This window comes from Carica papaya, chromosome 2 (assembly GCF_054855325.1).
Source record: "Carica papaya isolate Zhongbai chromosome 2, ASM5485532v1, whole genome shotgun sequence".
Lineage (NCBI taxonomy): Eukaryota > Viridiplantae > Streptophyta > Magnoliopsida > Brassicales > Caricaceae > Carica > Carica papaya.
Genome location: NC_142310.1, coordinates 18,423,772 through 18,451,037, shown reverse-complemented (window position 1 = coordinate 18,451,037; position 27,266 = coordinate 18,423,772). Strand labels below are relative to the sequence as shown.

Sequence of the window (27,266 nt, the reverse complement as noted above, 5' to 3'; positions counted from 1 at the left end):
GGATAAAATAAAGAAGTGTTTGATGGAATGCAATGGGGACAAAGCGCCAGGTCCTGGTGGTTTCAATATGGGTTTTCTGCAAAAATTCTGCCATGTGTTGAAAGACAACGTGTTGGCTTTGTTTGAAGATTTCCACAAGCATGGCTTTTTTGTGAAATCTCTTATACTATTTTCCTAGTTCTTATTGCAAAACAAGGAGCTGATAATATTAAGGACTTTAGACCCATTAGCTTGGTGGGGTGCATCTATAAACTTATATCTAAAGTTTTGGCAACTAGAATGGCTAGTGTTCTAAGGAATGTTATTGGGGAGAGTCAGCATGCTTTTGTGGATGGGCATCAGATTGTGGATGCAATTCTAGTGGCTAATGAAGTGGTAGACGATATTGTGGGGAACGGAAGAGAAGGTATTTTGTGTAAACTGGATATGGAAAAAGCCTATAACCATGTGAACTAGGACTTTGTAGACTATATGTTGGGTCGATTTGGTTTTGGAATGAATAGAGGAAGTGGATTAGGACTTGTATTAGTAGTACATCCTTTGCAGCATTGATCAATGGTGGACCATCTTCTTTCTTCAAGGCTTCTAGGGGTCTTAGACAAGGTAACCCTCTTTTCCTCTGCTACTCAAGTGGAGGGATTTATTGCGGGGTATTTGGGCGGGGAAGAGAGATACTCAAGTGGAGGTTTGACATCTTTTCTTTGTAGATGATACACTAATATTCTGTCAACCAGTCAAAGAGATGATGCTGAATTTGTAAGACATTCTCCTATGTTTCTAAGCGGTATCGGGATTGTATATTAATATCGAGAAATCAGAAATGATTAGAGTTGGTAAGGAAGGTGAGCTTGACTTTTTTGCTGGATTTATAGGTTGTAGAACGACGTGTCTCTCTTTAAATTATTTGGGGGTTCCATTGGGGGGCTAGAGCTAAAGATAGTGCGCTATGGGATCCCGTGATTGAACTGTATGATAAAAGGTTGGCTAAGTGGAAGAGAAAATTTTTATCGAAGGGGGGAAGATTTACTCTTGTAAAAAGTACTCTTTCTAATATTCTCATTCACAATCTCACAGTTCTTCCACTACCTGCGAAGGTGGCGAGGAAACTCGAAAGGATTCAGTATCAGTTTCTTTGGAGTGATGATGCTGAGAGGAGGAGGTATCACTTGGTGAATTGGAAAGAAATTTAAAAACCATTGTGGAATGGGGGTTTGGGTATTAGATCTTTGACTGAGATGAATAAAGCACTACATGGTAAGTGGTTTTGGCAATATCTTCATGAAGATGACATATTGTGGAAGAAGATCGTGGAGGTGAGATGGGGCTGATGGAATGACAGAGGAGCCTGGATGGGGTCTGGGGGATAGTGGGGGAGAGGATTATGGAGGAATATTTGTTTGGAAAGCGAGAGATGGGTGTCATGTACATGATGGAAGCTGGGTAGAGTAATAATATTAAGTTATAGGAGGAGGTGTGGATTGATGAGGGCTGTCTTAAGGAGAGATTCCCAAGAATTTATGCATTAGCGCTATGTAAAAACATGACGGTTGAAGAGGCATTGGTTGGAGGTAGAAGTGGGATGGGTTGGGAGATAGCAGTCATGAGAAACTTTAATGATTGGGAGGTAGAGGAGTATGAGAGCCTTCTATTGTTTTTATCAGCGCTGAAAGTTATGGAGGAAAATGATAAGCTATTATGGAAACCGAAGAAAAATGGGATGTTTTCGGTCAAATCGTATTATGAGATACTTTTGGGAATGGAGGATAGGAATACAACTTCTTTTCCATCAAAACAAATATGGAAAATTCAAGCTCCCCTCAAAATTGCTTTCTTTCCTTGCGAAGCTACGAGGAATGCCATCTTAATGATTGATATGTTGCGAAAGAGAGGGCATATGCTGGTTAATTGTTGCTATATGTGTAAAAGGTAGGTGGAAACATATAACCAGTGATTACTATTTAGTCTGGCAGTTCAACACATTTGGTCCATGGTTTATGGGCTCTTGAGGGTTAATTGGGTAATGACTGATTCAATTAGGGATGAGATTTAAGCTTGGCAGGGAATTGGTAGGAATAGTAGATTTTTTAGCTTAATTCCGTTGACCATATTTTGGATTACTTGGAAAGAAAGAAGTAGAAGAGTTTTTGAAGGGGTTGAAGGGGATACGGGTAAAATTAGGGATAGATGGTTCCACTTGTTTGGTTCTCTAATTCTGAGGAATGATTTGTATAGGGTGGAAGATCTTGGGTATTTAATTGATTGCCTAACTAATATGTGATTCTTTTGTACACGGGGTGCACCCTCTTGGTGTTTTGTTAATAGAATTATACTTTTTATTTCAAAAAAAAAATCCAAAAGCTTGGTTCTTTCTCTTTCTCTCTCTCTCTCTTTCTAAAAGAAGGTTCTTGTATCATTTCTGAATTACATTCCAGAATATGCATAGATGCTATTTGGCACACATTAAAAAATACATTAATATTTTTTGATGATGAGAAGCAATTTTTCCTTTTTTTGATGAAAGAATAAATATTATTTAAAACAAAGAATATTTAAAAAAATATGAAAAAGATAAAGTTTTTTTTTGAGACAAAAGTATATAAATGTATTAAAATTGACACTAAGGGGGTACCACCCATATACAAAAGATTTACATATCAATGAATATATTTACAGTTGTTCCAAAATCATCCAAACTATAGATGTGTCTCGAAATATAGGAGACAAAATAGTGAAACCATCTATCTTTAAGGTTGGTAAACGAATATTTCTTCCCGGCGAAAACCCTGTTGTTTCATTTTATTCCAAATGATCCATAAGATGGTAAGGGGAATGAGGCGGGCAGCTGTGTTTTTACCAGTGAGCCCCTCCCAAGTGTTTAGTTCACTAATGATCGAGCCTGCCATCACCAGTTGATGCCCATGAGGTTGTATACAAGAGTCCAAAGATTGTAAGAAAAGGGGCACCAAAGCCATAGATGATTAGAAGATTCACTGGTGCTTTTGCAGGGAAAACATCTATTCATTAGAATTTTCTCCCTTTTCATAAGATTGTCAATAGTCAATATACGCTCCTTAGATGCTTCCCAAGCGAAAAATGATACTTTTGGAGGAGCAAGAGTCTTCTAAATTATTTTGTGGGGAAAGCTGTCAATAACATCAACCTTGTAATTGATCTGATTATTATAAAGGGAGCTGACCGAGAAAGATTTATTCTTCCTTAAGGTCCAACAGATTTTGTCTTTGCTAGCATTAAGCTGAACCGTGTTCATGAAGGAGAGAAAAATTTCAAACTTCTCGACCTCCCAGTCATTGAAATACCTGGAGACAGAAATAGGACAAGTTTTGCACTCAGTATTACTAAAGGCGTCTCCCAGCAGGATGTTCTTCTCTCTGGCAATAGCAAAAACATTGGGAAATTTGGACATGAGATTTATCTCCCACACTAGGTGTCCTAGAATCGTATTTTATTACAATTCCCAACTTCCGACCTGATACAATCAAGCACCCTGCTGTACATGTCCATAATACCTCGCCATAGGCTTAAGTCATGAGCTCTGTTGACTAAGGTGAGATTACCGTTGTAGTCCTTTATCGCCCATTTTATCTCAATAATCTTCTTCCAAAGGCTGTCGTCTCCATTAAGGTACCTCCAAATCCATTTTCCATGGAGAGCTTTGTTCATGGTAGTGAGCGATCTTCCCCAACCCGGCCAACCTGGTAGGGCCCTTCACCTCATCCCATTTGATAAGGTGATATGTTCTTTTACTGTCGACATCATCTCAAAGGAACCTGTTCTGAATGGATTCAAGATGTTTAGCAACATACACAGGAATTATGAAGACTGACATATAGTAAATGGGGAGGTTAGAGAGAGTGCTTTTGATAAGTGTTGGTCTTCATCTGTTAGAGAGAAAATGTCTCTTCCAATTGGCTAGCCTTTTCTCAAACATATTAATCATAGGACCCTAATTTTTTTTGTCTTTGAACCTAATGCTTAGTTAGAGATCAAGGTATTTGATGGGAAATTGTTTTTCAGCACAACATAGAACTTTTGCCAATTGCTTCCCATTATTTCCGGATTCATTACCCACGAGTTCAGATTTTCTAAGATTATTTTGAGGCTGGAGACAGCTTGAAAACAGAGAAGAATACATCGCAGGTTTAGCAGCATTCTGGCATCTGGTTTATAGAAAATTAAAGAATCATATGTGAACATGAGGTGAGTTATTTTGACCTTGTCACCAGTGTTCTCCAAGACAGTTCCCTCAATCAACTTTAAGTCCCTAGCCTTTAAGATAAGTTTGTTAAAAACATTCATAACAATAATGAAGGGCAAGGGTGAGAGTGCATCCCCGTCTCAAGCCTTTAGATGCTTGAAAAAAAGAGGAAGGCCCGCCATTGACCTCAACTGCAAAGCTAGTTGTGGTGATGCAAGATTTGATCCATTTTCTCAATTCTTCCCTAAAACTGTGTCTATACAACAAATAATCCACAAATTCCAGCATACATTGTCAAAAGCCTTCTCCATATCCAATTTACAGAGTATTTTAGACCTTTTGTTGTGGACCATCTCAGTAACCACTTCATTTGCGATCATAAAAGCATCAGATATCTGTCTCCCAGCCACAAAAAGGTATGTTGGCATTCATCAATGATCAAATGAAGGATTTTTGAGAGCATGTTAGCTAAAACCTTGAAATCAGTTTATCTAAGCTGCTGGCAGGAAAGAAGAAGGCATCAATGATATCCTTATGGAAATAGATGACCTGGACAGAAAAAAAGAACACTCGCTTCTTTCCATTGATGAAAGAGATACAAGAAAGAATATGAAGCTTATGCTGTCTAACAAGCTGCATATGGAAGCCATATCTTGGAAACAGAAGGCCAGAGAAAAATGGATTTAGAATGGCAACAAGAACTCAAAATATTTCCACATGCTTGCTAATCACAGAAGAAGAATCAACTTTGTGGAAGAACTCACAATTGGAAACAACAGAATTACTAGTAATGAGGCTCTCAGGGAAGGTGCAAAAATCCATTTTTAGAATTTGTACACTGATCACAGACCGAATATAGACAATCTATCTTTTAACATCATTTCTGAGCAAGATAAGGAGCACTTAGCGGGAAAATTCACTGAAGAAGAAATTTTAGATTGCCTTCGTGAGTGTGATGGAGATAAAGCCCCCAGTCCAGATGGTTTCAACTTCAAATTCTTCTAAACTTTTTGGAATACAATAAAATGTGACATTATCGAATTTTTTAATGACTTCCACAATCATAGCACCTTTGTGGATCTCTTATTCCACATATCTCGTTATGATTTCAAAACGAGCCAACCCGGAGAACATAAATGATTTTCGGCCTATTAGCCTCATTTGGTGTATTTACAAATTATTATCTAAAGTCCTGGCTAAAAGGCTCTCTAAAGTGCTTGACGAAATCATTAGTGAATGCCAACATGCTTTTGTTTACGGGGGAAAAATATCTGATGCCATTTTGATTGCTAATGAGACTGTTGATGAAGCCATAAGACACAATAAGAAGGGTGTTCTTTGTAAGCTTGATATGGAAAAAGCATTTGATCCTGTAAACTGGGACTTTATTGATTACATGTTTCAAAAAATGGGTTTTGGTCAGAAATGGAGAAGCTGGATCAGATTTTGCATCACAACCTCCAGCATCGCGGTTATGGTTAATGGCGGACCTTCTTCATTTTTTACTGCATCCACAGGTTTGAGGTAGGGGGACCCTCTTTCCCCTCTTCTCTTTATCATTGTTATGGAGGTCTTACATAAACTTATTGAGAAAGCTAAGGAACTACATATGCTTAAAGGTATTACCGTCGGCAATAGAAACAAAACAATTGAGATATCACACTTATCTTTCGCTGATGACACCCTTTATCTTCTGTCAACCGGAGATTCACTCACTCACTTTTTTTAGATAAGATTTTATCATGTTTTCAAGCTATCTCTGGTTTAAAAATTAACCAACACAAGTCTGAAATGGTTATTTTGGGTGCTGGTGATGATATTGTTGATTCCCTTAATGCTACTCTCGACTGTAGACTCTTACTTTTGCCTATCACCTATCTTGGAGTGCCGTTGGCTGCAAAACACAATGACAGCAAGATTTGGGACCCAGTTGTAGACATGGTACAAAACAGATTGGCGACTTGGAAAAAGAAATTTTTATCTAAAAGGGGTAGGCTTACTCTCATCAAAAGCACTCTCTCCAACTTGCCCATCTATCATCTCTCGGTGCTCAATATTCCGTCCAAGGTGGTAAAAAAGATAGAAACAATTCAATGTAACTTCTTATGGGGAGATGTGGATAATGAAAGGAAAAAATATCACCTTGTTATCTGGAAAAGAGTAAAAAAACCAGTAAGAGATGGCAGTTTGGGTTTGCGAACTCTTGTTAATTTAAACAAAGCACTCCTTGGGAAATGGATATGGAGATATTGAAATGACAAAGAAAGTCTTTGGAAAAAGGTTATTGATTGTAAATGGTTTGCTGGTGATCAAAAGAACCTTTCGCAAATTAAAAAACACAACTATGACAGAAGTCTATGGAGAAACATCATGAACATTAGAATGACTTTCCTTGATTGTACTGAGTGGATTATCGTCAAAGATGACAAAATTCAATTTTGGAATAGCACCTGGTGCAAAACGGTGGTTCTTAAAGACAGATTCCCACAGATTTATGCCATCTTTAAATTAAAAAATGCTCTCATGGGAGATGTTGTCACTCCGGACAGCCTTAATAGATGGAACATTATTGTAATGAGAAACCTTCAGGATTGGAAAATTGAAAAATATGAAGTCTTACTTCTTTGTCTGTCGCACATTCAGATTAAAAATCATGAACACAAGTTGCACTAGAAACACAAAAACAATGACAAATTCACTGTCAGCTCGTTCTATGACTTCCTGGATGGCTGGATCAATGGTAATCAATTGAAATTTCCAGCTAAAATCATTTGGAAATCTGTAGCCCCACCCAGAATCTCTTTTTTCGCATGGGAAGCTGCTAAAGAAAAAATTCTTACCTTGGATAATCTTATGAGAAGAGGATAATCTTATGAGAAGAGGAATTCCTATCGCAAACAGGTGTTACTTCTGTAAAATGGGACTGGAATCGTGTAATTATCTTCTACTTTGGTGTCCTTTCTCTCACAAACTTTGGGTAATGATTCTTGGCCTATTGGGGCTTTCTTGGGTCATGACAATCACAGCCTTTGGGGAACTTTTTGCTTGGGAATGTCTTAGCAAAAGAAACAAGCTCTTTAAACTCACCTCCCTCACGGTATTTTGGGTCATTTGGAAAGAAAGAAACAAATGTGCTTTTGACGGAAAAGAATTAGACTTCAACACTTTAAAAGACAATTGGTTTAACTATTTTGGCTCTACCATACTTGAGTATGATATTGATAGTATTGTTGATTTTTCTGACTAGGCTGATTGACATGAATTCACTAATCTCTTTGACTCCCTCTTTTTTGGGTATAAGGACGATGAAGGTGGCATTCATGGATTTTACAAAGGACTCGGATCTGGGTAAATCAGAGAACATATCCGGGGCATCTTCCTTTATATGGTCCCAAAAGTTCTATAAGAACTTCAGGCTGAAACCATTAGGTCTAGGGGCCTTGTCCCTGTTGCAGTTGCAAAGCACATCCCAAATTTCCTCCTCAGAGAAAGGGGTCTCCAATTGTGTGCGATTAAATTCGTCTAAGCTTTCAAAAAGGAGGTTGTCCAATTTAGGTTTGAAAATGATCCTTCTGGAAAAAAGCTTTTGCGCCTTCTCTCATGGCCTCATTGTCCGAGATAGAGTTCTCCTCAATATGCATCTCCTCTACATAATTAATTCTTCTTCTATGGTTTGAAAGACAGTGAAAGAACTTTGTGTTCCTATCTCCCTCTTGTAACCACTTCTTTCTAGATTTTTGTTTCCGCGAAATTCTTCTATGTGAAGACTATTTACCAAATCAGCTCTAAGCTTGTTCCGTTTTGATAATCCCTTGAGGGAGAAACCTGAGCAGCCCTCGAGAGAGTCAAGGTTAGTAAGTTCCCTCATGGTATCATTAATGTGCCCCTCCTCCTTGAGACCAACTCTTTAGTCCAAGCTTTTATCTCAGATTTAAGCCTTTTGAATTTGAAAGCAATTCTATAAGTAGCAGTACGCTCAACAATAATATTGTTCCACACCCTATGCACTAAATTCTTGAAACTGTCAACTTTTAGCCATTTGGTCTCAGATCGGGAGGGGACAGGACCCCATTTAATACCATCAGATGCAAGAAAATTTGGGAAATGATCAGAGATGGGTTTAGAAAATACCTTTTGAATCAAATCAGAGCAATGCAATAGGAAATTGGGAGCCACAAAAAACTGATTAATTCTGGAAAAAAGGGTGGATCGCTTTGATTACTGTACGTCCATTGGCGCCCAGTAAGTAGCAAATCAATCAAGTTGAGCCGATCAATATGATCGTTGAATTCAGTGGCACAAGAGGCAGAGAAATGTTCTCCCGACAACTCATTGCGGCTCGGAGTCATGTTGAGTCACCCCCATCACACTCTTGTTACCCCATCTGTTTAGACAATCAGAAAGCTCATTCCATAACAAAGAGTTCTCCTCTGCATTCTCTCCACAATAGACACCTGAGAAGAACCACTCACCACAATCCCTTCTGTTTACAAAAAAAGAGGAAGAAATAACCTCACTAATGATGGAGTCTTTATGTTCGACAACCTCTTTGTTCCAGATAAGGAGGCTATCCTCAATTGTCCCCTTGGTCGGAAGCGATTGCCAACCCAAGTCCTTGTCCCCCACCTTCAAGCTCTTCTTACTTCTACCTTCATAATTAATGGTATATTGCAACCTTTTGAGTTCTCTTGACCCGCCCGAGCTTTGGTTCTTTCTGGTCTTTTCGGTAGACTCATCTGTTTTCCTCTGTTCCCACATCTTTTTTTCTAGTTCGGCAAATAAGAGCATGACTTGATGTTCAAAGCCGTCGAAAGAGACTCCTAGTGATTTGCTGACATGCTGAATGTTTCTAAGACCCAAGTGGAATATATTTGCTCATCATAGGCTATGTCGAAGTTCGAGGAGCTAGAACTAGTAACTAGTGGTCACTAGGAATAATTTCTCCATATTTTACCTCAGACACTGTCATGATTTTTAGGGCAAAAATGGGCGAGAGGAATCGACACACCTGTGAAATATGGTATCTTGTCCACCTCAGACTTGTCAATCCTGGCAAGAGGCATTGGTTCAACTTCCTCATGATCATGTATTTCAACAATCGACACAGATTCGCCCGGCCTATCCGGGTTGCGTGCGCCAATGAAACCCTCAAGTCTAAAGACTTCCGCTGTACTCAATTTATTTCCCTCCCCAACTAAAATGGTCTCCTTCTCGACAATGGAAGTTTCTTTTTTAAGATTTGGGACGGATCATTTTTCTTGGGTCACTAGATCCATTTCACTCTCGGACTTTTCTTCATCTCAGATACTTTGCTCAGCCTGCCAAAATCAAACCTTCTCGGGTTTTTTTTCCTCACGACTTCTTTACTTGGTCCGACATGCTCAACCCACTTCCTTTTTTCTTCTCTTGTAAACTTCGGCTTACCTGAAGGACCGTGCATCGGGATTGGGGCCCCAAAGTTAGGCCCGTCGAGATTGGATAAAGATATTAGAAAATAAAGGATGATAGTCCTTCATCCAAAAGTAACAGAACAATTAATATATGATAGCAGTCTAATCCAGTTGTTATGCGGATGGTGAAGTTCCCATAAAGAAGCCATGGACTAAGCTGAAAGGCAAGCTAAAAAAATATAATCCAAGGATTGAGACCTTTGCTTAAACATTATTGCAACATTTGATAAAGCGCTAGGTCTAGATGGTTTTTCTATTGTTATTTCTTTTTCCATAATTATTAGGATGTGGTTAGAGAAGGTTATGTCAAGGTTTTACACCAATTCCATCTAAACAGAGAATAAGAACAAGTATAAATTCTAACTATATCACTCCTTTGCAGGAGAGATTGGATTATTAAAGTTGTTGATAATCATCCCATAAGTCTGGTAACAAGTGTTTACAAGATTATCATTACTGAATGGTCTCTTCAGTTAGAAGAGGTGTTGGAAGAAACTATTCCCATGAGTAAGATTGGTTTTGTTGTTGACAAAAAAATTCTTGACATGTCACTTATCGCCAATGGGGTTGCTGCGGAGGCAATTAGAAAGGAGTTGAATGATCTTGTTTTCAAGCTAGATTTAAGAAAGTGTACTTTAAGGTTACCTAGATTTTCCCGAACAAGGTTATGGATAAGAAAGAGTTTAAAGAAAGATGGAGGAGTTGAATTAAGGGTCGCATATCATTTACCACTTTATTTTTCATTATTAATGGAGAGGTGTTATTGCCTCTTTCTACTTTTGTGTTTACTTTGGTGGTTGATGTTCTTAGCCTATGCTCGTTAGCAGTAATGGTAGGGGCTTAGGAAGGAATTTACTTGTGGGCGAGGAAGCTTTAGAAGTCTTCCATCTCCAGCTTGCAGATGATGCTATTCTTTTTACGTCTCTCCATAAAAAATATTTTCCTAATATTATCACCTTTTAATATGTGTTATCGTCATTTCTGGGTTACATATTAATTTGAGCTAGAGTGATTTGCTAGGAATTAGATAAGGATCATCTCTTTCATGACCTAGCCCCTTCATATGACTTGGTTTGTGAATCTATATGGGATTGGTTCTTTGTATGGACAATCTGAGAAAGAGAGGGTGGATCGTTAGTACCTGTTCTTCTATTTTTCTTGGAGAGAATGAATCCCTTTTCCATCTTCTTTTATGGTGGAAGGAGGGAAGATGGCTGGGGAGGCCATTCTGGCTGGAGGACATAGGAGGGCTATTATTGCCCTCATTGACCACTCCATTTTTTTGGGTAAGTTGAAGAGAGAAATAAAAGAGTTTTTTCATGGGTTCCTAACTACTTAATCTAAGACATCTTTGGTCCCGGAATTTAATATTTTTTTTGTTTTAAGGTCTTTACCTTCTTAATGGAGAAGATTTAGTGAACCTCATTTATGTTTTTATTGAACTTTTCTTGTAACCTTGTTTTTCTTTTACATGGCTTGCTCCTCCTTGGTGCTCGCCTATTTCATTCTTTTCTTGAAAAAATATGTACTGTTTTACGTACATATATCATTTTTAGGCAAACATGCTATCTTACTTCACTCGCTTCAATCAAAACAAAGTTGGGTTGAAAATTTTTATTTACCTTTTTCATTATTTTCATATAAGGGTCTACTATGTACTCTCTACTTCCTGTTTTCATTAAAAATTTTGTTATTATCGTTTTGTAAACTCCCAATGTTAGTTCTTTCCCTAGCTTTGTCATATATCCATTCGATTTCAATAATTTATTGGATAAAAGTAGAAATTTCATTTGAAACAAAGAAAGAGAATGTACAAAATAGGGGGATACAATACTCATCCAACAGATTGAAAAAAGAAAACTACAAAACTAGCAGACATTGATACAAGACAGTAATATAATCCCTTTGCAGAGAGCATATTTGGAGGCTTAAGAGGGGCAAGAAACACTAATCTGGTCATATGAACAGGGGAGATTGTCCATGATGTTTAAGAACTCTGTCTTTCCTTTCGAATGACAGAAATATCTTACCAGCAAAGGTAGCTTATTCCATAATATTTCTACTCCTTATTTCAACCAATTGCGGAGAGAAAAGGTGATGAAAACTTCAAGGGAAGGATTTAAATCCAACGTAAGCCAGAGATATCAAATCTTCCAATTAAAAATTTAAATTTATACTCTGGAAAAGATGTAAATCAATTTGAAAATTATTTGAAACTGTTGTACTGAAATTAAAATTTTAAAGATGTTGGCACAAGCATTAAAAGATGTGACCTTTTAGAATCAAATTAGAATAGTCTGTTTTCAAAGATATTGGTGTCTATGAGCATTTTACTTCCAACAGTCTGATATTCTGATCATTTTATTAGTAGGAGTTACTTCATACAGCTCTCTGTCTTTCTTTCTCTCTCTCTCTCTTTCACACACGTGCCTTAAACATTGTATACCAATATTTTTCCTCTTGACTTCTTGTCTTCTGTATCCAATAATGAAAAGGTAGCAGAATTCCTAAAGAATATCATTTCAGGTGCACTTGATAAAGGGGGTGTAGGAGCACTGGAACTTGTTGCCATGGACATGAAAGCAAGGTTGTAATAGCTTTAATAATTTTATAACAGATTGGAGTAAAATGTATCACTCTAATATGTAGCTTTGGGTACAATTTGTCAGGGGGATGTATGTATGTCGTACCCTTAGCTACAAAGGGGCTGAGTTTGAGGTTGTTGAAGCACCATTAGAAGCAAAAATGGAGGTATGGGGACCTTTTCCTTAAGTTTTAACCATATATACTGATTTATTTCAACAAAAAAAATTAACCATGTATATTGATGGTTGCACCACAAAATCTCTTTCATTTATGGAAATATTTATGTTGACTTCTTGTTGTTATTAGCTCTTTCTTGTATTATGGCCTTTATCAATAATTTCTTCTTTTCTCTTATTGTAAGGAAGACAAAAATTTTGTTTTAGGGAGATGGAGACAGTAGCATCTTCAAATGGAAAATTGATCTGGATTTGCATATTTTTTTCTCACCATGCCTTTCCACTCAACTAGAAGTGAAAGGTATCTTCATAGTGTTAGGATTCTTTGTAGCGCTTGAGGTGAAAGGTCCTAATGTGGTGAAGCAAGGTGCTGGGTGGAGGGGTCGGGTGCTGGGATGGAGGTCAAATTGAAAGATCCCTTGTAACCCATGGAACCTTTGTTTCCCAGATTCGGCTCTAAAATATGAGGTAAAAGGGGTTTTTAGTTGGTTTTTGCTTCTTTTTAGGTGGTGAAGAGGTGTATTACAATATCCCATTATCCAGAACCTCTATGATCGTAAGTATTATGGTCCTTTTCTATTAAAAGAAATGTAAACTAAAAGAGGTTTGAGTTGGTTTTTGCTTCTCTTTAGGTGGTGGAAGGGGTGTAGTACAATATCCTATTTATCCACAAGCTCGATATTGGGAATCTTTATCTTGGGTAGATTCTTTTTAGTTCTATTAAGAAATGGAAAATGTAGATTTGGTGGATTGGGTGCTCAAAAAGAATTGGGCTTTGGTGTGAACTCATTCTTCTATGCCTTGATGATCCTACATTCAAGGACAGAAAGGATCTTCCGCATAAGGCTATCCAGGAGAGCTGTTCTCTGCCCATAGTATCATATTCTTTTTACTTAGGAGGCTGCATCTTGAGCACATACAGACGATACTTTGGTGTCTTTAGGCATGTGCCCATGGTGCTTAATAAATTATTTGCTGCCAGGATGTTGTGTGCTTGTTCATGGACAGCACACAGTTTGGTGCCTCTGTAAATATGGAATGTGAATAGACAATTGATTTCTCAGCGAATCTTGTGGGTGAAATATACTGGTTTATATAGCGTTTGCATGATTTTTAATAGTTCTGCTCTTTATGCAGTCTTGACTACTTCAAAAAGGCATCTTTTTTCCTTAGTTGGTTTTCCTAGACTATTTTTTTTTTTTTTTTTTGAGATAATCCTAGAATATATTCTAAAACTTTGGATGTATTGGTTTTGGATTTCAAGTCTCAGAAAGCTTGCTTCATTGGTTATTCATATTTTAGTCTTAGCTTTAGATGTTCTATACACTACTGTAAATCCAGAATTTTCCAATTTGTTATTTGATCATAGGAAATGTATAAAAAGGCTGCAGAATTCTGGGCAGAGTTGCGGGTTGAATTGTTGTCAGTCAGTACTTTTCTTTCCAATGAAAAACCTAATTCTAGTCAATTGTGGAGATTATATTGGTCAAGCCATCAGGTATATGATTTTCGATGTCATTTTCTAGAATCTCTAGGTTTCTGTTTCAACTTTACCGATCTTTTTCATTTCTCAATTAATTTATTGCCTTTTTCATCTTTGTGCATACTGTTGCAGCGTTTCTTTAGACACATCTGTATGTCTGCTAAAGTGCCTGTTACTGTGAGACTAGCCAAACAAGCACTACTGGAGGATAAGTGTGTGGTTATTGGTCTTCAGAGTACTGGAGAGGCCCGGACTGAGGAAGCTGTGACAAAATATGTGCATTTCCTTTTCATCTTATTTACATTCACAGATTTTCATGTATCTTTCCAGTATGATCTATTTTACAATATTTTTAGCCAGTGCACTTGATTCTTCTTGTTTTGGGTAGGGTCTTGAACTCGACGATTTTGTTTCGGGTCCTCGGGAGCTGTTGCTGAAATTTGTTGAAGAGAACTACCCATTGCCTGAAAAGCCTGAGCCTATCGCTGGTATCTTTTTCAGCTAGTACATTGTTTTTGTTTCTCAAGCAGGAATTGCTTGAATTGGCACTTTCTTTCTAATTTTATTATAGGGGAGGAGAGTGTGAAGGAACTTCAACGAAAGAGGCATTTGGCATCACCTGGTGTCTCGTTGAAAGGGAGAGTCAGGAAGGTGTCAAAATGGAAACCTACCAGTGATGGTGAAAGTGATGAAGAATCTGAAAGTGAGTTTTCAACACAATGAGCTACACATCCGTCAATTGTTGCATATTTTCTTTTCTGGTGTTATGGGTTTACAAGATGATATTTTCTATTGTGTTTTTCTCTTCATGTGCACTGTTGGTATATCATCGTCTGTTGCTCATCATTTCCATAAAAATATACTCTTTAAATAAGTCATTTAAAGGATGTTTGAGGAGTTTATAAGTGTATGTTTCAATAGTTTATAACTTGTATGAGTACAAATAAGCAATTGAAATATTTGGAAATGAGCTTATACATGGTTATTTGTTTTCTTGAAGAATATTTTTTAAATAGTATCTTTTAAATTCTTTAAAAATAACCACAAATCAACAAATCTATTAGAATGCAAGTTTTTAATTAGAAATTCAATTATTTATACTTTTTAAAAGAACTAAAACATAAATAGCTGGTAGAACAATAATTTTTAATTTCATGATTTAACTTTTTAATATCTTGTGAGATGTTTCTAGAAGAACAAATAAAAATTTTTGGGCTATATTATTTTAAACGAGAAAAATATGAAGATAGCAATAGATAATTAAAAAAAAGAAAATGGAAATGTTGTAACCATGAAAACATTCAGAATGTCAGTTAACACAATAAGAGTATTTTAGATTTTTGTTTGGTCATTGCGACTTATTTATAGAGCTCATAAGCTCAAAAAAATACAAAATGCCATCCGTATTAGGTTCCTGAAAACATTTCAAGTGGTTATGAGCTGCCAAATTAGCAACAACTTCACCAAATTGAAACCTCTTTCAGGGTTTGTAATCTGTATTTGATGAATAATTATCAGGCAAATGTATCATTAGTCTTTTCTGTCAGTGATAGATGCATAGAACCTTTTGCTTAGGTCAATTCTTCGAAATATGACATTTTACGTGCATATATGCTTATGAAATATGTTTCCAGTAACTTGATTGATTTACTTGCTGGTTTTTAAGGTTATTAACCTTAACAAGATGAGTTTAGGTGTCCAAAAAAGGTGGCAAATGTTTATCATTGAAAAACCCACTTCTCTTTCTATAGCTATATTCTTCAGTTTAATTGTGCTATATGTTTATACTCCCCTACCCAAGCCAAGTGTAATCTATTTATGATCTTTGAGGTGGGTACTTGTGTCTGAGTTGGTTGAATCAATGCAGCAGATTCCGCACATGAATCTACCGAATCTGATGATGAGTTTCAGATCTGTGAGATATGCAATTGTGAGGAGGTAACCTTTTTCAACTTGTTTAGATTTCTTGACAAACTGCAAGATGTTGATAGCTATTATAACATAACTTCAGGAAAGGAAGAAATTGCTCCAGTGTTCCTGTTGTGGTCAACTGGTACATCTGGCCTGTTTAGTCCCACCTCTAACAGATTTAGTATCTGAAGAGTGGTCATGTCATTCATGTAAGGAAAAAACAGATGAGTATATCGAAGCAAGACGTGCCTATGTTGCAGAACTTTTGAAGAGGTTCATCTGTTTCATTGTTCTTGCCTTTTAGTCAATTTTCATTTTGATTTTGCTGGTGGTGGAAAAAGTCGCTATTAGGTCAACTCATTAGTTTTGTGTATACTACCTATATCCTTCGGAGTGAAAACATTATCCATAAACCTCAGGTATGAAGCAGCAGTAGAGCGCAAGTCAAAAATATTGGAGATAGTTCGATCATTGGATGTTCCAAATAATCCTTTGGATGATATCATTGACCAGGTAGGAGTGGTCTCTCTCTCTCTCTCTCTCTCTATCTCTCCCTCCTTGCCTCCATTTCCATCTCCCCTTCTCTATAACAAAGTAAAATCTATTTTTTCTCAATGCAACTAAATGGAATCTATTTTTTTCTTATTCCAATTCAATGTTCTAAATTGTTTTTATTTTTTGTTTTAAATTGTTCGAGTTAAGTTTTGTTTCAAGTGCGGTTTCTTTTTTTTTTAAAAAAATTTTTTGTGCAAGATGAAAGGCTGAAAATAGTTGTCTGTTTTACTGCTGTTTTCTGAGCCTTTCTGCTTCAGTTTTGTTGGCTATCTAAATTGATATAGATCTTGTTTGACTGTGAATTATGAAATCTTACACTACTTAAGATTGATCTAATTTCTGTTCAGTAGGATATAGTTTTTGTTTTTCTTCCTGGCTGCATATTATGATAATCTAATATGGCATCACTGGGCGAGTAAGCTCGTCAATATTGCTGCTAGCATGAGTATTCAGAAATCTTTCCTTTTTGTCACTTTAGATTTTCCTCTGCCTTAGCCACAGTTTGGTTGTGTACAAATGATGGAACTAAAATTGTGTTTGGTTCATATTCTTATTTTCTTCATAAGAATGAGGATACACTACACTGAGGTTCAGATTTTATATGTTATTCACAAGAATGAGGATACACTACAATGAGAAAAAATTAGAATGAAAATAACATTTTAATTTCAAGTTAGTTCCGTCTAATTCGTATTTTATGTTAAAGATTTATAACTTTCCATTCATATGTTAGAATATAACTCCATATTGTGGAATTAAAAAGTAAGAGTTGAATTGGTTTGGTTATACATCAAATGTAAAATTATAACAAAATTTTATATGTTAAATAATTAAGATCTAGGAATAACTATGTTGTTTGAACTTGGAACTTTTTGTGCTGTATGTTTACTATGGTAACGGTATGAAATACATATCTCACATTTGATTTGCATCTTGGACACGCTTTTGTTTGGTGAGAAGAAGAGGTTATACCACGGCTGCACTGTGTCATGCAGGCAATGGTAGGTACTGTTTTGTCAATGAGGGAAAGAGGATGTGGTTATTGCTTGACAGAGGAAAGCAGAGGGAAAGGTTAGCGGTGGCTAGAATAAAAGAAAAGAAGGTGGGACATGCTTAAGTCTAGCATTATCAAATAGAAAGAGCATAAAGTGCATGGATCTGGGCTGCATGCTATATATTTTGGCGTAGGGTGGAGTGCGTTTACTCCACGAATCGAAAACACCTCGATCTCGAACCCACTATATTTAATAATTCAACGTTTAATTACTTAAAATAAACCCTCCCTATTGGAATTACAGTCAGTTAAGCGAAAGTTTATTCAAGTAACTGGGAAAAAAAAAGAAAAGAGAAAGATGCCATGACTTACATGATAAGTCAATCCCGATTCCCCGCTCAACGAAGCAGTTTGAAGCTCCTACCTTGAAGACACTTAAAGAACTTGAATAATTAACAGAGTTAATTTAAAGTAAAAGCTTTATTGATCTTCAAAATTGATTGTTCTTTTACAGCCTAAGGTGGGACCTTATATAGGTTTTCACCCAAGTAGTTCTACTAAAATACAAACTTTGAGAAAATAATAAAATAAAAACTCTATCCCAATCTCTATCCTAAAAATATAAATTAAATAACCTTATGGGATAGAATTAATTAAAATTTTAATACATAAACTATTAAAATAAGTGCAGCCTTTATCCCATGTGAATTTTGAATAAAACACATGGAAAATATGAAGAAAAGGAGTCCAAAATTTGGCCAACAGCTGCAGCTCCACCCCAAGCATGTTAACCGTGCAGAAAAGCATGCCCATGTGCGCGCCAGTCCCCAGGTGTGCGGATGGCCCACGTGCATGCCATGTGTGCGACTCTCCTTTGCCCGCGGTGTGCGTGTGCCCCTGTTGTGCATGCACAATGCGTGTGCTTTTCTTCCGCACGCGGGCGATTGCCTCCATGTGTGCACGCCTCTACAGCATGTGCCACATGTGGGCGTGACCTGATTCATGCATGCGCTTCTCCTGCGCGTGAGGCAAGGTGTCTTGCACATGCTTGCTACCCAACGTGCGGGGAAAAGCCTCCCCATGTGTGGGCTGAAACTTCCCAAGGGCGTGGGTTGGGCTGATTCTCTCTCCTTTGGCATCTTGCTTGGGTCGTGCACTTCACAGCCGGGAGGCCTTGACTCTCGTTCGGATTAGGCGCCTTAACTTGGCCCATCTTCTTCCAGAACGAGTTCCTTCCTGGGTCTCAAGTCTTTTTGCTTTAACAAATTTAACCCACTCTTTAGAATAATCGCAATTAAGAAAATATTCAGGGATGTAGCTACTTTCCTTTTTGAGCTGTTCCACTTTAGGAAATTTGCATTTATTTTTCCGTTTAAAACGATCCTATTTAGGAAATAGAAAAATTTGACAACTACTTGCTCGTTTGGGCTGAGTCCTGCGGGATTGCATCATTGGGGCTAACTCTAGGCTAGCTAGGATCACATCATTCTCCTCTTATTCGAAAAGATTCGTTCTTGAATATTGGCCTTCATCACATGGGAATTGATTAGTGATAACCATAGAAAACTGAAAACAATTACCCAGCTTGTTGACTTCATCGTTGATGTGGCTTATGACTTGGATCATGATTTTGCTGGGATCCGGATCAGGTTCTTGTGATCCATCCACCATATTTGTTACCTTCGTGGGGGCTTGAATCTCTTCTTGACTAGGGAGGTTCTCCGGCACATCATTACATGATCGAACTGCCTCTTGCACTATTTCCTTCCATTCGTCAAAGAGATGTCGGAATTTTCACATATCGTATCGTAGTGCAGCGAGTCTTTCACGAAAACTCATTGTGAAAAGACTTTGCAAGAAAGGTTAGTGAAACAAAAATCTCACTCCCTTTTCTTCGCTCGTGTTTATCTCACAGTCACTCATGTTATAGCTTCTTCTGCGGAACTGAGCGTCGAGAATCAAGTTCAATTTATTAGGACCTGCACATTAGTCTTAAAAGGGATCTTGTATTCTAAAAACTCAAATGAAGCACATAGACGAAGAATTTGATGTGCTCTAATTAAATACTAAGTAACTACGATGAATAGTTACTCAAATATATACGGGAACAAAAGCACAACGAATGATAGAAACTTGAAAACAATTCGGACTAACATAAGAGATCCGATCAATTCCAATGGATATAACCGAAAGGTTTTCCTACTTCTACTACCCCGATGACGGCTACACTCTATGAATAATTAAGTTTTTCTATGCCAATTATAAGCAAACTCAATGATGCGATGCTTTAAAACCAAAACTTGGAGCAACGGTTTTCGCGCGTCTATAAAGACAGTTAATCTTCCTTGCTCGTGCAAATGCAAAACAAAAGTTTTCGCGTACATTTGGTGGGTGAGGTAATATTCTTTCGACGCATCAAAACAAAAGTCTGCAGCATGTGCGCACTTCTCTTATGCGTGTGCGGCAAGCTATCCTGCACATGCTTGCTGCCCAACGTGCAAGGAAAGGCCTTCCCATGTGTGGGCCGAAACTTACCAAGGGCGTGGGTTGGGCTGATTCGCTCTCCTTTGGCGCATCTTGCTTGGGTTGTGGGGCGGCTTTGTGGCCGGGAAGCCTTGACTCTCCTTTGGATTGGGCCTCAACTTGGCCTATCTTCTTCCAAACAAGCTTCCAAGTTCACAAGTTTCTTCCTGGGTCTCAAGTCTTTTTGCTTGAACAAATTTAGCCCACTCTTTAAAATAATCTCAATTAGGAAAATATTTAGAGATGTAGTTACTTTCCTTTTTGGGCTGTTCCACTTTAGGTAATTTGGATTCATTTTTCCGTTTGAAACGATCTCGTTTAGGGAACAGAAAGATTTGACAACTCCTTGCCCGTTTGGGTCGGGTCCTGCGGGATTGCATCATTGGGACTAATTTTGGACCATTTAGGATCACATCATATTTGGGTTGTAAGTATTTTAAGTGGGCTTATTCAAATGCGTTAAAATATAATCCCATCCAGAGCTTCTTAAGTGTAAGAGATAATTGCTTAACATATAAAATTGTGTTAATTTTTTTTATAAAAAATCCAAGTACCTGCACTCAATTTCAAGACTCTTATTGATTGAGTCATGGTATAGCAAGTCAGACACTTAAATCTATACCTGTATCTAACCTAAGTCTGAGCAACATAGAGGAATGTCAAATGCTTGAGTCATTAGCTCTGACAAACTTTAGCTGTAGCAGAACTTAGGAAGAGAGTAAGGCAGGGAGATAGAGAGAGAGGAGAGAGAAAGAGGGAAGCTAAAGTTGTTGAGATTTAAATTCAATTGTTCCGTTTTTCCTAACAATCTTGCAGCAACCTATTTATATCATGAATAGGATGATTGCTGTGATTAACAGAATGCAGCAACCACTAACTAACTCGGTCTGTCACAAGCCTTAAACATGGTTTCTGGACTGAGAAAAGAAAGAGAGAAAGAAGAAAGAAATAGGGAGAAGAAAATAGAGAGTAAGAAAGAGTTTTGAGAATGGTTTACTTTATTTTTTGATGCTTTCGGGTTACAAATCGAGGCTTTTTATAGACCTTTTGGTGTTAAAAGAGAAATAATGAAGAAGGCGCTGATTGCTTGGCCCCCTTTTGATTGCAGATAGTGGCTGCAGGACCTCGCTGTAATGTGCAGGCGCCGAGTGTGGGATCTGTAACAGTTAGGGTTGATCCGGTGATTCAACCCTAACCCTAATTTTGTGTGGTAATTTTACCATTTTGTCCTCCGTGGGTGAAATACCTTTTTGGCCTTTTTCCTACAGTAAACGACTAGGTGTTTCCTTACATTGTAACAACCCACAGTGTCATCGCAATAATTTCTATTCACTTCCTCTTTTAAGTGTTCTCTATTTGAAGGGTTGTAGTTTGAGTAGAACCTAATCTTGGACTTCAAAGCTTCTTTAACTTCGGTGGTTATCTGCATACTGTTTTATTTTGGATTGTGCTTTCAATAGATGTTGATGAATAGTCTTGTTGGCCTATTCTCTTTCAGTTAAAAGCATTTCCACTAAAGGTGATGTAGAGCTAAAGAGTATGTATCCTACTACTTTCATCAACTCTTTTTAAAATAGGTTGGTAAATATTTTGTCTCGATCGGACACTATTACTTGCCTAATTCCATATAGTTTGTGCACAATATCCATGTAACTTTTGGCGACTTCGTTTGTAATAAATGGGTGATGTAAGGTTATGAATGTCCATATTTGGTGAAGCAGTCCACCACCTCTAGTATAGTCTTTTTTCCCTTAGATTTTGGTAATTGCTCAATGAAATTTGTGGATATGTGGGCCCGAGCATTTGAGAGTATGGCCGGTGACTGTAGTAAACCTGGTGTAGGAACATTGACAAATGTTGCATTATTGGACCCACTTTACATTGTGTTTCTCGTATTAGGCGAATAGAAGTGTTGTTTGATGCGCTCATAAGTAGTTTTAGCTCTTGAGTGTCGTTTCACTGTTGAGTTGTGACACTGGTGGAGCAGCTGGTTCCGTAGCCCTTCTTTGTCACCTATCACAAAACTTCCTTTGTATCTTATGATGCCTTGCTATAGGCTCAAAAGGAGGCATGCTATATGGGGAGACCATCAATTGTGTGAGCAATTGTCGGGGTGAAGGGATCGTTGAAATAGCTATTGCTTATTTTTACCATCCAAGTGGGGTTGGAAGTGGATACAGTATATAAGACTTCTGCTTCGGCATAATTGAAGTCCTTTCTCTAGAGAGCATTGACAACTGCGTTGGACAATCCTCGTTTGTATTAGATCGTATAATTTAGCCTTAGCAGCTTTGTGATTTCCTTTGGTTATACCATCCATGACACTTTTTATTCTTACAGATACTTTAAGCTGCGTTGGTCCGTTCTGATAATCAAGAAGATTTCTTCTAAATGGTGCTGCCATTGTCACACGACATACATAACTGTTATAAGCTCTTTCTCGTATACTGATTTAGTTTGAGTTCTGAGACTAAAAGCCTCACTTATGAAGGTTGTGGGTTGATTATCTTGCATTAAGACTGCACAAGTACCTTTATTGCTAGCGTATGTCTTGATAGTAAATGGATTCCTGAATTTGGGAAATCTCAATACCGGATTGGAAGTCATAGCTGATTTCAACGACGGAAAAGCTTGATTAGCCTCTGTATTCTACTTGAAAGCACCTTTCTTCAATAAGTTGGTAAATTGTTTGGTTATGATTCCATAACTTTGTATAAATTTGCTATAGTATCCTGTTAGGCCCAAAAAATTTATCATTTGAGGCCGACAACTAGCCCTTGTTTTAACTTTTTTGGGGTCCATTTTTAAAACTTGTTGGGAGATGATATGGCACCTCCGTGTAGAAAAAATAACACTTGGATTGCTTGCCATACAACTTGTTGCTTTTGAACACCTTCATGACCTTTTCTAAATGGTTAACATGCTCTTGCTCGGTGGTGCTATAGATCAGTATGTCATCAAAGAAGACCAAAACCAAGATTCGTAGGAAAGCCTTGAGAATATGATTCATGAGAGCCTAGAAAGTAGTCGGAATGTTAGTAAGGCCGAAAGATATCACCTTGAATTCATAGTGGCACTAGTGTCTTGAAGGCTGTTTGTGGATATTTTCTTCCTTTTACCCGAATTTGATGATATCCTGCTCGAAAATCAATCTTAGAGAATATAGTTGCACCATATAATTGATCAAGTAGATCATCAATAATGGGTATTGATAACTTATCTTTTACCGTAGAGAATTGAGTTCTATTTGTCCACACAGAATCTCCAAGTACTGTTCTTTTTCTGACCAATATACCGTGAAGAGAAAGGACTACAACTGGATCATATGAGTGAATCATCCAACATGCTGTATTTGCTTCTCAATTTCGTTCTTTTGATGGAACAAATATCTATAGGGTCAAATGTTCACTGTGACATTTTTGTAAGACAGAGTGATGGCACGGTCAAAGGCTTTGGATGGAGGCAATTCTTAGGTCTCATTGAAAACATCTTCGTATTTTGTGATATATGTAAGTTTGCCAAACATAAGCACATAACATTTTTCATTAACAATAAAAGAAGTTTAGTTCATTTTTCATTAGTTCAAAGTGATATTCGGAGATTGATTCACATACTTAATATTTTTAGGACTCGATATTGTGTTATTTATTGATAATAGTACTAGAGTCACTTAATTTTTCGTATTGAAGTTAAATCCGATTTTACCTATATCATGTGCCAGTTCTGAAACTTTGATAACAACTCAATTTGGAGCCCGCATAAAAGTATTCGTCATAGACAACATCAGACTTTTTTAGTGTCACAGTTTCGTCATTCTTTCATCATGAGAGGATTTTTCATAATTCATCTTGTGTCCATATTTCGCAACAAGACTGAGTAGTGGAAGGCAAGATTCTTACCTTCACTAGAGTTTTCGTCTTCTAGAACAACGTCCCAAAATAATATCGGGCGAAGCTATCTTTGCAGCCACTTATTGTTATTAATTGATTGCTCTTCTACGTTCTTGATTTCGTAACTCTTTTAGAAACACTTTTTAAGTTTTATCTAGAAGTATTACAAATCATATGATCTTTTGAATATTTGGGTGTCTTCATATTCTTTCCCTTCAAAAAGGAAAACTTAATAATTGGGAAATGGAATGTGTGTTTATGGAGTACCCCTCATCTCAAAAAAGAAAAAAATATTAGCATTCGCCTGGTTTTGAATGTCATTTTTGTTGAACAAAAAAGCTATCTTATCCAACCTTATCTTCAAGGTAAAACTCTGTTGGAAGATAAAGATATAAAGTTCTTAATAACCTAATACTTTGCCACCCCATCACCACAAAAAAATTTTAAAATCCATTAGAAAGCTCACTATCTCGAGAGACCATGCATACTAATAATGGAATTGAGGTAAGTATACAAAGAGGAAGATTATAAGTTCTGAGCCTCAGTCAATCCAAGTATCTAACCTTGATCTTAGAACTGAAGTAAATCTTAGAAAACTTATACAAATTGATAATGATATACCTATCGCATTTTGTAAAAGTATTATGGAATGTACTAAGTAATCTCTTTATCCTATTTTGCAGTTTTTGTCATTTTAAGTGCTCACAGTCCCATAGAAGCTTCTTACAAATCTGAATACTGAGTCGATTACTAACACAGTAGTTGAGGTATTATCTTTTAAAAAAATGAAAAATGTTATGAAAATGAATATAGGAACTATAAAGAATGAGACATGGGAAATGATGAACCTATCTAAAAAAAAAACCTGTGGAATTCAAGTGGGTATTTACAATAAAAGAAAAGGTAAATGGGACAATAGAAAGGTATAAGAATAAGATCAGTAGTAAAAAGGTATATATAAACTTATGGGATAGATTGCTAGGAAATATTCGCACCAGTAAGCAAGAACACTATGTGGATCTTGCTGCTTTCGTTGTTTATTTTGATTGGCAATTATAACAATCAATGTGAAAAATTATTTCCTGCATAGAAACGTTTTAGAAGAAATCCACATGGAAATTTTTCCAGATTTTGACAGAGAAATAGGATCGAATAAAGTATGTAAATTGAAGAAGACATTATGTGGATTCAAGCAATAGCTAAGAGCATGGTTTAACAGGTACATAAGGTAATTTAGAATTTAAGGAGGCTCAAAAGGCCACACTCTCTCTATCAAGTGCTCAAAGACAGGAGGAATTACATTTCTTCCATAGGGTGATAATAAAACTATGATCAGGGAGGCCACACTCTGTTTATCAAATACTTTGAGACAAGGGGAGTTATATAGTTCATGAGTATGATGCTAGATTTGTGATTTAAGCAGACTTAAGGAGATCACACTTTATTTATCAAGCATTCAAAGATAGGAGGAGTCATAGTTCTCCTTGTATACGTTGATGACATTATTGTAACAGGAGATGATGAGTAAGAAAAATTGATACAAAAACAATGTCTGACAAGAGAAGTCAAAACTAAATTGGATAAGTTAAAGTATTTTCTTTGTGTTGAAATTGCCCACTCAAAGTCCGGGATCTTTATTTCTTAGCAGAAATACATTAATGACCTGTTGAGTGATACTGACAATTCGTTAGTAAACTAGTTGGTACTCCTATTGATCGTAATCCCTTTCTTTATACGACCTTATAAGAAAACCACTTTCCTAGAAAAAAAAGGAGGAAAGCCCTACAAAAAAGGTTCAAAAACGGCTTGCTAGAATTGCCATGGCTGATGCATCAAGTGTTATAGCGCAACAAGACTTGGTTTAGGAACTGAATCAAATTCACTGCCTCACACCATTGGCATTGGAAAGGAGTTGTGCCAAGAAATAGTAGATATTCATTCTTGCACAAAGATCGGGATCATTCCTCCACCATGTTGTTTTCTTCTGTTACTTAAACAATTGTCATTTCAACTTGATTCTAACTATTGAACATCAGACTTACCTAAACATAAAGTTCTTACAATGATTAACCGACACTAAAAAACTCTATTGATTTAAAGCAGACAAGTCTCCCAGTTCCTTGCCTTGCAAAGCTATAGCACTAGCCAAGTCAATACTCTTTCCATCCCCAATATGAGTAAGAGAAGTAGAAGTTGTAAAAGAAGATACACTAGTAGACATGGAAATGTACTAGAGATTACTTGGGAGAATGATATACTTATCTTGCACTAGATCAAACATGACTTATGTAGTAAATATTATAAGTCAATTCATGCATAATTCAAAAGATGTGCATTTTCAAGCAGCCTATAAGGTAATGCATTACCTAAAAGTGTCATGTGGAAAAAGAATTATCTTATGAAAGAATGATAGATTGCTTATAGAAGCTTATACAGATGCAAATTATATAGGATCAGTTGTAAATAAAAAATCTATTACAAGCTACTGTACCTTCCTTGGCGACAACCTAGGTATCTGGAGGAGTAAAAAGCGAAATGCAGTTGTTAGATTAAGTGCATAATTAGAATTCCAAGCAATGACATGAGGCGAATGTAAACTATTATGACTAAGAAGAATTTTATAAGATTCAGGAATCAAGTTAGGATATTACAGGGAAAAAGGGAAAACTACAAAGAAAGGAGAAAAGGGTCTTTTTGTGAACATTTAGGATTAGGGTTAATATTTGAATATACCTCCACAGCAGCCATAGAAGGGACTCTCAGAGAAAAAGTTCCATAACCCAGCCTTGAGAACAAAGTTGATCTTCAAGGAGAAGGTATTGTCGGGATATTAAAGTTAAAAAGGGAAAACTAACAAAAAGGGACAAAAGGGCCTTTTTGTGAACATTTAGGTTTAGGGTTAATGTTTGAATATACCTCCATAGCAGCCACCGCTGCTGCAAGAATGGTCATTGATTCCGGTCATAAAAGTCACTGTTTTAATTGTTTATAACCTATAAAAAAGGGTCAATCTTTATGTTTAAATCAAGGAAAAGAATAAAATTAACTCCCTAATTTTTTTACGACTTTGGTCTTCTTCTGCTTTTCTTCTTCTTCTTCAATTTCAGATTGGTATCTGATAGTGCCATATTCCTATATTGTGATAAGAAATTAGTTATAAGCATTGCACACAATCTGGTATAATATGATTGGAGCAAACATATCGTGATTGATAGATACTTTGTCAAATAAAAACTTGAAAGTGGTTTAATATGTACTCTGTATATGTCTATTAATTCACAATTAGCAGGTGTATTGATTAAAAATCTAAGTATTATAGTATTTTAGACTCTCATTGACAAGCTGGTAATGGACAACAGTTCTATCTCCAGTTGAGTTGGAGTGTTAAAGAAAGTATTAATTAGATTAAAGAGTATAAGAGTAAAATACGCTCTATATAATTAATTTTAATAAATTGTTTATTTTCTTTTCCATTATAAGAA

At 36.8% G+C, this 27,266-nt stretch overlaps 1 protein-coding gene across 9 annotated transcripts in view; it reads left to right on the top strand.

Annotated features, from left to right (window-relative positions):
* EMB1135 (RING/FYVE/PHD zinc finger superfamily protein) overlaps window positions 1-27,266 on the top strand; it is a 91,748-nt gene that overhangs the window by 33,017 nt on the left and 31,465 nt on the right. For 8 of the 9 annotated variants that reach the window (XR_015817066.1, XR_015817067.1, XR_015817068.1 and 5 more), the window contains exons 9-17: window positions 12,193-12,253; window positions 12,336-12,417; window positions 13,798-13,926; window positions 14,044-14,187; window positions 14,300-14,399; window positions 14,483-14,614; window positions 15,779-15,849; window positions 15,923-16,095; window positions 16,242-16,335. Coding sequence is in view for 5 of the 9 variants with exons in the window: in XM_088213520.1 (XP_088069646.1) it covers window positions 12,193-12,253; window positions 12,336-12,417; window positions 13,798-13,926; window positions 14,044-14,187; window positions 14,300-14,399; window positions 14,483-14,614; window positions 15,779-15,849; window positions 15,923-16,095; window positions 16,242-16,335 (986 nt within the window). In the remaining 4 variants the exon portion in view is untranslated. The remainder of the gene's footprint in view (window positions 1-12,192; window positions 12,254-12,335; window positions 12,418-13,797; window positions 13,927-14,043; window positions 14,188-14,299; window positions 14,400-14,482; window positions 14,615-15,778; window positions 15,850-15,922; window positions 16,096-16,241; window positions 16,336-27,266) is intronic. The other variant, XM_088213519.1, reaches the window with a different exon arrangement.